At 38.0% G+C, this 11,582-nt stretch overlaps 1 protein-coding gene across 4 annotated transcripts in view; it reads right to left on the bottom strand.

Moving 5' to 3' along the window:
• Nucleotides 1–11: 11 nt before the first annotated feature.
• Nucleotides 12–11,582, bottom strand: part of lama5 (laminin, alpha 5) — a 94,577-nt gene continuing 83,006 nt past the window's right edge. For all 4 annotated transcript variants that reach the window (XM_026332451.2, XM_026332452.2, XM_026332453.2 and 1 more), the window contains 21 exons: nucleotides 10,468–10,610; nucleotides 10,156–10,329; nucleotides 9,844–9,983; nucleotides 9,542–9,701; nucleotides 8,779–8,912; nucleotides 8,506–8,671; nucleotides 8,146–8,280; nucleotides 7,605–7,756; nucleotides 6,329–6,461; nucleotides 5,581–5,724; nucleotides 5,300–5,427; nucleotides 5,030–5,197; nucleotides 4,483–4,615; nucleotides 4,201–4,355; nucleotides 2,774–2,966; nucleotides 2,373–2,510; nucleotides 1,955–2,114; nucleotides 1,738–1,868; nucleotides 1,515–1,608; nucleotides 1,304–1,423; nucleotides 12–1,093 (listed from right to left, as the gene is read on the bottom strand). In XM_026332451.2, the coding sequence (XP_026188236.1) occupies nucleotides 948–1,093; nucleotides 1,304–1,423; nucleotides 1,515–1,608; nucleotides 1,738–1,868; nucleotides 1,955–2,114; nucleotides 2,373–2,510; nucleotides 2,774–2,966; nucleotides 4,201–4,355; nucleotides 4,483–4,615; nucleotides 5,030–5,197; nucleotides 5,300–5,427; nucleotides 5,581–5,724; nucleotides 6,329–6,461; nucleotides 7,605–7,756; nucleotides 8,146–8,280; nucleotides 8,506–8,671; nucleotides 8,779–8,912; nucleotides 9,542–9,701; nucleotides 9,844–9,983; nucleotides 10,156–10,329; nucleotides 10,468–10,610 (3,047 nt within the window). In that variant the 3' untranslated portion in view covers nucleotides 12–947. The remainder of the gene's footprint in view (nucleotides 1,094–1,303; nucleotides 1,424–1,514; nucleotides 1,609–1,737; nucleotides 1,869–1,954; nucleotides 2,115–2,372; nucleotides 2,511–2,773; nucleotides 2,967–4,200; nucleotides 4,356–4,482; nucleotides 4,616–5,029; nucleotides 5,198–5,299; nucleotides 5,428–5,580; nucleotides 5,725–6,328; nucleotides 6,462–7,604; nucleotides 7,757–8,145; nucleotides 8,281–8,505; nucleotides 8,672–8,778; nucleotides 8,913–9,541; nucleotides 9,702–9,843; nucleotides 9,984–10,155; nucleotides 10,330–10,467; nucleotides 10,611–11,582) is intronic.

Below are 11,582 nucleotides of genomic sequence, written 5' to 3'. Positions count from 1 at the left end.
TCATTGTGTGACATACTTGGTTATATGGTTATATTACATACAATCTGGTATGTTTACATTTATGACAAAACAGAGATGGGAAATGCTGCCTACATCTGGCAGCATGAGCTGAACATAGTTGGATAGGCAAGTGTTTAAAAGACAGACACTATAGTATAATCCTTAGGTTTGGGTTTAATTACCTTGATCTTGGGACTTAAGTTGGTATAAGGTATAAGGTATACAAGGTATAAGTCAGATCAGAGCAGTTTCCAAGTGGGCTTTAGAACTGTTTACTGCTTTAGAATGTTTAGTTTGAAACCTGTTATAACTGTAACTCCAATATGACCTGAATGCAGCATTATCAACAAGACTGATTCAAAAGTTTGGGAGAGCCAATGCATTTTTAGAAAACTATGAACATATGAAGAGACATCTGTCTCAGATATTGGGAATAGCAAATGATATACCTTTGCATATCCTTTTTTTCCATTTAAATATGCAACCTTGGGTGTATAAATTGTCTTACCTGGTGTTACAGAGACTGAGAAACTCAAAATCTGCACTGCCTGAGGGTGTTACAGTATACCAACTTAGTAGATATTTTTAACATTTTGTGCAATACACAACTGTAATTAAAGGACAATATTAATATTAATATTTAATTATTACCATATACTGCACTGTATAACTGATTTGATTTTGTTTGAGATTTTAACTGGTCTTGTTGTATCAGTGCACCACTTTGTGCAAACAATTGTCACTGTTGTAGCACCCTGTACCACAAAAACAAAGTCCTCTTGTGATGACAAATGTAAAAACAAAAAATATTTTAAAAAAATTCTGAAAACATAAAATAAATATTTATATTTTAAATTAGCTACAGTAACATGACACCCACCACCAGTAATTTGAAGTTGGGGAATGTGAGGATAAGAATGTGTGTGAGTGTGGAGGGGGTGGATCTATTAGTATGGGCAGCCCTGTGTACCCACAGCTCCATGCACACCAAATGGTTTGGACAACGTGGCAGGTCTGCGGTTCACTGTTGCTTGGCGGATGCAGCCGTGGAAGGCTGGCAGTCTAGCAGGTACACTGGGAACTGTGACTCCGTCTGGTGGACAGCATGTACATTTAGATGATATCACATAGTGTTGTGTAGCCTAATAATGTATTTGTAACTTATATCACTATTATAACATTTCATATCTTACCTTTCTTAGTTCCATAAAAAAATAATGACACAGGAAATAAACAGAATCCAGCAGGGGAAAATGACCAGGTTAGACAGGTTTGCTTTTGTCATGCATGTGTGTGGACTCACCAGGGACTCCTCCAAGGTAAATGGTCTCCTTGCCCCCTGTAGATCGGCTGGGTTTGAGGCCTACAGTGTGCTCACTGGCTGCATCCACATGGAGCTGGATAATATTGTTCTTTTTCACCACTGGGAGATACACAAACAACACAAGAGCATTACAGCAGGCCAGTTCAACAGCTCAGTCACAAGTTCAGAGGACAGTTTGATTTAAACCCACCTGTGATTGTGTGCCAGTGTCCATTACAAAGAGATTCTTCAGGAGTGAATGAGGTAGAGAATTCACCTTTGCCACTGTTGACTGAAAAAGTAACCTGCACAAACACACAATCATTTTCAGGTGTTATGTATTTGTTTTTTTTTTAGGCTGAAAGACAGATTCTGCTTTCTTTTTCAGTTTATTGTCTATAGTTTTTAAAAACACCACATTGACTTGTTCTTACCTCTCCCTGCCTGAGGAACAAATTCAGTTGGTGATATGATGATGTCCCAGCATGCAACAGCATACCAGAGCCCAGTATGGGTCGAACCTCCAGCCTGATCTCAAGATCCCGACCCAGAACCAAGGATTCGTCTGCAGTCAGAGAAGTAGCACTATTAGTCACTATAACAACACCACAGGTCTCAAACAAGACATGTCTAAAGCCTGGCAGTAGCAACCTATTGTCATGTATCCTCCTTGTCCAGAGAAGTATGCTCCAGGCTGTAGAGGGTTTTGGAAGCAGGGCACCGTTCCCTGACTGTAGGCAGGGCTTTGTGCAGAGGCTTCATTCAGCATCAGTTCTCTGACACAACCAACGAAACCACCAGAGTCTGAGGTCTGTGATTTTAAAACAACCAGCACAGACAGACATTTAGTCCATGGAGAATAAAATAGATTATTAGTGTAACAAGGCTGTTTTTTTAGTTATCTTACACTGAGACAATCCATTTGAAAACTGGTATTATCTATATGTTGCTGATTTGGAATTTAACATTTTTGGCTGCTGTTTAAAATCCCTTACTGAATAAAAACACATTACTACAAAAAGTGTTTCTGTAACCTAACAGCTGTTTGGAATACATCATCAGGTTTTACCATCAGTGAGGGTGGGACTCCTCCGACATATAAAGACCCTGTGAGACGAGTCCTGTCTCCTCCGGGAATTTTCTTTGACTGAGTGCCAATACCGTCCACTATCAGACTGATCATCTCTCCCTCACGTTTTACAAACACCTAAACAGAAATACAGAGAGAGCCAGAGTAGGTTAGTTGATTCAGGCTCATTAGAGCCTACTATGCAAAAAAATCTACTAAAGATATCTTTTTCTATAAATATTTAAATGTCTGATTTTGTACCCACATCGTTTTTACATTACGTTATATATACAATACAAATTATGGGATGGAACTAAAAAGCTGCATAGTGTGTCAGTTTCATGCACATTCTCTTTCCTGGGTGTGTTATTTATGTGACCTGATGTGGTGAGCAATCTTACCGTGTGCCACTGGTTGTCATTGTATTTCTTACGGGTACGCAGGCTGGCCTTTCTTTTCCCTCCATCTACCAAAAGCTGCAGGTGGCCATCTAACAACATGAGTGACATCACAGCTCCACCATGACGGCTGCCACCCATGTGCAGCACCAAACCATTAGAGGAGTTGATTCTCACTGCCATCGAGATGTGAGGCCTGCACAGAGAGAGGGCTGATTAAATATTCACTAAAAGAATTTCTCAGCCACTTGGACACAGGAAAACTGAAAAACAGTGTTGACAGTGACAGTGTTGTGTAAAGCATAAATTAAGCTGGATTTAGACTTCTGTCACTGCACGTTATGAAAACATATGTGTCTGTCATTCAGAGACAGCTGCCTAGCTATTTCATATACACTTTTGCAAGTGTTAATGTTCTATCTATGGGGGCACTCAAACAACAAAAGACTGAAAATGTAGAAGGCAGAAAACAGAAAACCAGCCAAGCAGGAAGATGCAATTTAGGCGACGTTTATCGATATGGTTCATGTGTATCATAAATCACATAGGAACTGTGTTTTTTATGAATCTTACTTGTATATTGTTTATGTTGAGTGGTTGATTCCATTCTTTGTTTGCTAAATCCATATTTTTTTAACCAGCTGCAGGCCAGGCTATGGTGGCTGAGACAATAGCAAATCCAAAAGTAATTGAAAATGTTTATTTTGAATAGATTTTTAAAATAAATATAATGCAGACAGGCATGTAGACAAATTGAGTTTAGTGAAGTGAAGTGTTAGGGTTACGGTATGTTTTGTAAGGGTGTGGTTTGCACTGTCTGCAAGGCTGCAGCTGGTCCCGTCTCAAACAAGCAGCAAAACAGGCCGAATAATGGAATACATTTTTTGTTTCCTCGCTTCGTCAGAAAGTCTCGCCTCTAGCTGTTCCATTTTGTTTTTTGAATGCACCTTCCACCTACTCCCACCTCCCAACAGGAAGTCAGGCCAACCAATTGGCATGCATGATGCACAGCTACACACAATGTGGATTTGGGATTTGGGAGGTGGGACCATTGAACTGTCTGCAACCACTGGGAGAAAGTTCTGGCTGTGGCATGGTTAAAAATAGGGTGGGAGTGTAACCTGACGTGCATGACTAGAGGTGTCTTGCAGCTGTATAATAATGACAGTGACTAATGCTTGTCCTTCAATGTGTAGGTATGTATCAACACCTAGGCTCAGTTGCCAATAAGACTAAATTAGCCTTTTGTAGGATAGAAATGATTTACAATAGATGACATCAAAAAAGTCCTTGTACTATATCTCAATGAACTGATATTTATGAACTCATATTTATTTTGGGATATCAGTTGTAGACTCTTACTATCTGTATGAAGTCAGTATATTAGAATATTCAGTATATACTCTGAGATGCTGGATGTTCACCCTTACATGGAGCTGAGGGAGCTGGGCAGAGAGTCATATCTCTGGTAGCTGTATGTGGAACCACTGAAGTGTGTCGCTCCAGTCTCCTGGTGTGACAGCTCATTCTGACAGGACTCCCTTGTGTTACGACTACGAGGGTCTGATGGTTTCTTGTGCCTACCCTAAAAGAAAGTGAGCGTACATACCATTAGATTATTAATAGTCACATATGATCAGTTCATGTCAACTGTTTATTTCTGTTTGCACACCATCAATTTTAAAAATTTTGCTCTGTATCTGTGTGCGTACCTTAGATTTGTTGCTGTGTTTGGCCTGGGCAGTGATGATCTGCTGAGGTTTTTTGGCAGCAGGACAGGTCAGAGGGACATTGACATTTACATCGGCATTCAGCAGGTCCAAAACCATCTGAGGACTTGTTTCTCTGAGGGCAAGAAACAAAACTGAGCTAAAGATATACTCACAGGCAGACCCACCACTGTAAGACTGTAAAACTCAACAGTTTAAGTGTAATTCTTACCTTATCTTTTCTTACCTCTCCTTACCTTACCTTCATTCATCTTATCTTGCCTTACCTTACCTTATCATCTAAATGTGTTTTTGGACAACAGCAGAGTCCTATTAATACATTCTTACACACCAAATAGAGATATCTAGCAATAGTAGGATGCAGGTAAAAATGCAGCTGTAAAAGTGCTCTTAAAATGTTATTTTTGAGACTAAAACTGGAGTCAGCTACTGTCTTCTGTTTGAGACAGTCACTACAACAAAGATGATTCAGGCCTGTTTAATGGCATTAAACTTAACTTTGTGACTGAACTGTTTGACTCCTACTCACCTCTTGATGAAAACATTGCTGATGCATCCTGTGAGGTTGGTCAGGAATTGCTTGGGCACTCCTCCCAGGAAGGTGCTTCTTTTTCCAGTTGTCACACTACTGTCACTGCTGTACAGACTAATGCCCTCTGTCACTTTCTCCAGTACGTCGTCCATGTACAGACGCAAACTGAAGGGTGCGCAGTTGGACAGATAGAATGCAGTTTCTGTGCATGTTTGAAAAGTGCTTGGTGCTTCTTTTGAGAGCATCATGATAACACACTGGTCTTACCTATTTCTGTTGCTGTAGATGGCAATGTAGTGGATGTTGCCATCATTGTAGGTTTTCGCAGTCCTAATTTCACTCTTGCCCACTTTCACAACCACGTAGCCCTCACTTAAAAGCACCTGAAACACTTCCTATATGGACATACAGTGGCCATAAATAAGGTGATTTTGTCAGAGGAATGTACCATGGGACATATGTTATGCACGAAAAACTTTCATTTCTTAATCTAAAGAGAAAAGGACAAAAATAATGAAGAAACAGGAAGTGTTAGAGGGTTTGTTGACCTGATTATGGTGGTAGAACAGGAGTCCCTCCTTCTGCTCTGTTCTGAAGCTGAAGCTAGCATAGAAGTTGTTCCCAAGGTTGGGGATGTTAGTCAGAGCCAACTCCAGGTAGCTCTGACCAGAGAAATAAGCCTCACGAGCTACCTGCATTAACACACACACGCAGGTCAAGACATACTGCATTATTGTGCAAAAATCTGCACTTACCTTAAATGCCAACACAATAGCATTAATAACATTAAAGAGAAACTGCTCACAGTGAAAAGGTAGATTTATATGTAAACGTGGTTTAGGACTTTATGAATGTCAATACAATATTTTAATTACATTTAATTTGATAGTTACTGAAAATTAAACTGCCTTTCTGACAGTTATAATTTAATTCCCAATTTAAAGTAAATAAAATAACAACACCACAATATATGAGCATGTTGGTATTGGTATTGTCTGGATAGTACAGGTAACACAAGCCTTTGTTTGATAATACCTTTACTGTTAAATAGGTTGTGTTTTGCTAAAAAGGTAGACACAGCAGCTTTAGCCTACATATTCCATCTGTAGAGTTAATTTTCCTGCTAACGTGAGTTGTTTTGCACTGTACTATTTTGGGGGCTTAATTGTTTGTGTCTCCACGTATTTACAGTTAAACATATAGTAAATAAAAACAAAAGGATAACAGCAAAGACAATGACTAAAATTTGCATCCAATAGAAAATTGAGATTGTTGGTAGATTGGAGAGTTTCTTACCAGCAGGTCACTGTCACAGCCAAAACTGACTCCAGAGCTTGTCATCCTCTTCAGGTCAATGTGAGAGTTCATGGCCTTCACATTTCTGAAACAGCCCTTCAGAGAGCCCCGCTTAGGAAACACAGACTTCAACCTAATAATACAAAGAGATGGAGTCACATGCACTTGACCTACACTTTTTATAGGCTTACATACTCTGTATGCTTTGTCCTCCAACAATTCATGAGAAAACAATCTTGGATTTTAGCTACTAAATGCTCCACTTTTTCCACCAGCTTGTTGCAAATATGTCTGTCTGCAGTATTATGCTATTCGGAATCTCAAGGTTTCTCACTCACATCATACATGAAAAATACAATAGTTTAATTACTTGGAAATGACATATTTCCAAGTATAAGCATATCAGACTTCAAATAATAGATATTCAATTCAATTCAATATTATTTGTATAGTGCCAAATCATGATACAAATCATCTCAAGGCACTTTACAAAAACAAAAACAAACAAACAAACAAAAAAAACATTTACATTTGTCATAGGTCAAGGTCAAGGTCAAATTTCTTTGTATAGCATATTTACAACAACTTTCAACAACAAAGGCTTTCAAAAAGTGCTATACAGACAAGTAAAATAAAATAAATACATTGATTCAATAATTGATTTTACAAATTGGGAGCCCCTTTTCAAAGGAAAGAGAACTAGTAAGAAAACTATGTGTATGTACATGTTTTGCCTACAGGGACTGACCATAGGGACTGACTTGTGGGGCCCCAAATCCCCATCCGTACCATGTATATCATTGAATTTAAAAAAGAACTTGGTTTAAGATTAGTAGGGTTAAAGGTTAGGGTTAGGCAAGTAGTAGTTATGGTGGTTAGTAGTTATGGTAGGATAAGTCTCTGGTAAATGATTGTAAGTCAATGTAAAGTCTCCACAGGTAATAAAAAAATGTTTGTGTGTGTATACATGTCTTTCTTTGGTTATGTAGACACATTTTACTCTAATACCATCATTGTGTGGACATTTTGGGGTTCTGAGAACAGGTCGGCCAGTCCTCACAACTTCAAATGGTTTTTGAGTGTTAAGATGAAGGTTTAAGAGTTAGGGTTAGAATTAGGATTAGATTAAGCTTAGACTAAGGGTTGAAGTCAGCTATTTACTGTAGTTAGATAGTTAAGATTAGGGTAAGGGTTTAGAGAATGCATTATGTCAATGAGTGTCCTCACAACTATAGTGAGACGTGTGTCTGAGTGTGTAAGTATGTGTGCGTCCTACTTCTCAGGCATGTTGAGCTGTGGCACTCCTCCCAGGTAGTAGCTGCCACTGAAAGTAGGGATGTTCTCTGTGAAGTCTTTGGTATACAGAGTGTTGCGGTTGCTCCTCACAACAACACGTTTCTGTTGTTTATGCAGAATGATAATCTCCAGCTACACAATAAAAAAAGCAATGCCAGACATCAAAATAGATTAGTACTCCTACTCAGTGTAAACAGCAGTAACTAAGGATAAAAAACTGTTTGTTAGTCCATTTTACAGACAATATGTGTAGGATAATGCTGTGAATAAACATGGGTGTGAAAGTAAGGGAGGTAGTAACAATTTACAAAACGTGGGAAACCTGAATACATATGAGGCCTTCATTCACAAACAGATGCCAAATTTGACTAATGACATCTAGATATTCTTATAAAACAGGATCAAAGAAGAATAAGTGCTATTATAATTTATTAAAGTGGCAGATTGTGCTAATGTGAAGAATTCCTACATTGCTTTAAAAGCAATATACATCAAAAAGGTAGAAAATATGACAGCCTTACAACTTTGGGTTCAGCATCACTGATCTTCAGGGAATCTAATGTAGGCTCTTTAGGATCAAGCTCCTCCAGTTCACCATAGAAATCATAGAAAACCTTCAGTTTGCCCTCAAGCACGGCCAGACACAAGAACTGATTCTGATGGAAGAGAGAGACATGGAAAAACACTTCCAGCTTCTTTTGGCTATTTTTGAACCATACAGTCTGAAAAGTAAGAACTGGAACCTGATAAATACCAAATATTTGAAGGCAATCCAGCTACTGATATTTAAAATTAATATATATTTTAAAAATGTATGAAACTGGTGAATAAATTATTAATATAATAAATAACATATAATAACATAAATGAGTGAAAACTACCTTGTTTTGCAGAAGGAGCAGTATACCCTTGTGTGACACCAGTTTGACTTCCTGTTCAAAGCGTTGCATGCGATCTGATTCATCAGTGAAGGTGATCTCAGCAAAGCCAGTTCCATCAAAATATGCTGCATCATTTACCCATGCCTGTGTCAGAACTGGCTTGGATCTGTTTTTAATTCATTTCAAACCATGGTGAATGGTGAAAAATATACAAATAATAAATAAACAATTTCAATGAAACAATTTTTTAAATAATTTGTCACAAGCACCCACCTGCCACAAGGCTTCTCCTCAGTGGTGTTGAGACTGAAGATGTTTTCAAAGTTATACAGACTGATTACATCCTCGTTCAGTGTATCTAGCTCAACACAGCCCTTAAAATTAGGCAGAGCAAGCTGGGCAGGGGGCTATAACAAAAATAAACATAAAAAACTGAATCGATGGATACTCTCAGTATATTATGATTTAAATTTACTCCTATATCACTGAAACTCCACTTACCATAATTAAATGTGTACAACAGTTAAAGGTAATCAAGCAGTAGAGGGTACTCATCCTTTTATGGAATATTTTCAGTTTATGTATGTTACACTTTTAGACCACTGCATTTGTTGAGGCTCTAAATTGCTAGTTTTCCTTTACCATGATTTCACATACAAAAGCATCTGAAACAACATCTAAAATATGATGATTAACATACAATAAAGTTAAGATATATATCGGCACAATCCTCTCAGTGACTGGTGCTGATTAAACCTGCCGAGGTTATTAGATCTGCCATTAAACTTAAAAACTGTTCATTGTAGTTTACGTTTTCATTTTATGGCTTAAAATTATATCAGAGCTCTACTGAGTGGAAACATGTACATAACTCATAGGGAGCTAAACATTCAAAAGTTAAATGTGGATGTTTACATGAGACCCCTATGGTAGCAGCAATGAAACAACTACAGTTTAATGGGGGATTCGGTGCACAATTGATGAGTGTAATTAAATCCACCACACAAGAGAAGAACACAGCCCTTGATATACTTACTGTGAACATACTTGGGTATCCTCCCACATAGAAGACAGTGTCATCACTCAAGAGATTCAGAAGTCCCTGATCTCCTTGAGCCTCCACATAGGCTTTGGTGACCCTTTGGTCCCCCTCAGTGGCTTCTGAAGACATGGACATTTGGCCATACTGCAGGATCCTGTATTGAGTCAGACAGACAAAGTGAATAGGACATACAGAATAGGAAGGTACATGGGAACACACATGTAGGAGAAACTAATTGATGCAAGCAGTCATGACACGGACATACTCAATTATAAAAAGAAGCCTCCACCTCTCACCTTTCTAGCACCACTCTGTTGAAATTTCCATTGGACTCTACATCTTCAGACATCTGTACCTCAGCAGTTTCTCCTCCAATGTTAAAGTACCAACGTAGTCGCTTCCCATCCAATGCCATGCCCAGGAACTCCTTACTAGACTACAGGCATCATTGGATTCATTTTGGAAAAGTGTGTACATGAAATATGAAATGAAAATGAAATATAATTAATAAAAACTACTTTCAAAATAATAGCTTAAAATGATCATCATGACTCATCACTGAAAACCACAAAACAAAATGGCCCCTGTCTTAATGTGGTGATGCTTACGTCCTTATTGCCGAGGTAGAAGATGAACTGTTGTGTATCATTGGACTGCTGCATGTCCTGTGCTGGCAAAGTGATGTAGAACTTCAGGGAGGTATAGGCAGCTAAGTCAGCCAGGTTAGGTGAAAGACGAACCTGGACACTCGATGTCCCATTAAACTTCACTGGCACACTCACCTGTATGTGTGCAAAGACAAGGAGAAAAAGCAATAAAAAACTGTGAGGGTGCTGGGAAAAAAGCCTTTTTAATTCTAGCTTCGGATGTTGTTATGTATTTGTGTGTGTGTGTGCGTGTGTGTGTCTGTGTGTGTGTACCTTGCTGGCAGCATTGCGTGCCTGCTGTATGAGCTGTCGGATGCGGCTGATATTCTCAGAGATGTTTGGCATCTGGACAGACTGACTCTGGAGATGATCCAACTTTGTTAGGAGCGCAGGAATAGAGGTACCCAGTTCATGCACTACAGAGAGAGAGAGGAAAAGAGATGGACCTACATTGATTCAAAGTATATTTTTATATTAACTAATACTGTGTGCAATTAGAATTTTGAATTTAATTGAATTCAATTGAATTTTGATTTTGGGGTCAGCACCAACCAATCACAAAAACAATGTAATTGAGAAAATGTAATTGAGTTCCACATTTAGTTTTGCTTATTTTGTCTTATGTTCTAAATGGCACGTGTACTTTTGCAGCTTCCTCAGCCTAAACTCCCTCAGCCTACTGTTAGTGAAGCAAGTTGAGATATGTGGTGGTATTTAAAAATCAGCATAAGTGAAGATGGTAAGAAGAGCAGCAAGAGCAGCATTGTTGGTCAGCAAAAAAGGTAGAACCAATCAGTTTTCTGAGAACAGTCTAAATTTGAGGAATCCAATCTGGTTCAAAAATATGCGCAACATTTTCCCAAAATCAACAAATAATTGTGTTAAATGATCATGATTTCAATAATGACCAAAATAATTGTGATTAGGATTTTTTCCATATTCAAGCAGCCATATAACAACTTAAAAGTTTGCTATTTTGAAATTATGTTACACTATATTTCATTTGTTATTGACTAGCATCAATTAACAAAAGAACTACTAGAACTTCACCATTTTTCATGTCTTTCATTAGGGCTGCAACTAATGATCATTTTCATTGTTGATTAACTTACTGTTAATCTTTCCTATTTTCTTCTTAAAGAACATCTTTTAATTGTTCATTCTGTCTTATGACAAAATCCAGTTATGTAATTTTGAATGATAAAGCTCTAAATAATAACATGTAAGAAGTTGGTACCAGGAAATATTAGGCTTTTACAGACTTAAACAATTTATTGATAAGTAATATAGTTGCAGATTCATTTTTAGTTGATCAACTAATCAATTATTTGACTATTAGTCTGGGTTCTGTTCTTCATATTGTGCCATTTTTATTAGAATAGGTAAGT

This window comes from Mastacembelus armatus, chromosome 7, assembly GCF_900324485.2.
Source record: "Mastacembelus armatus chromosome 7, fMasArm1.2, whole genome shotgun sequence".
In the NCBI taxonomy this organism is placed as follows: domain Eukaryota; kingdom Metazoa; phylum Chordata; class Actinopteri; order Synbranchiformes; family Mastacembelidae; genus Mastacembelus; species Mastacembelus armatus.
This window is presented reverse-complemented; position numbering and strand designations above follow the sequence as displayed.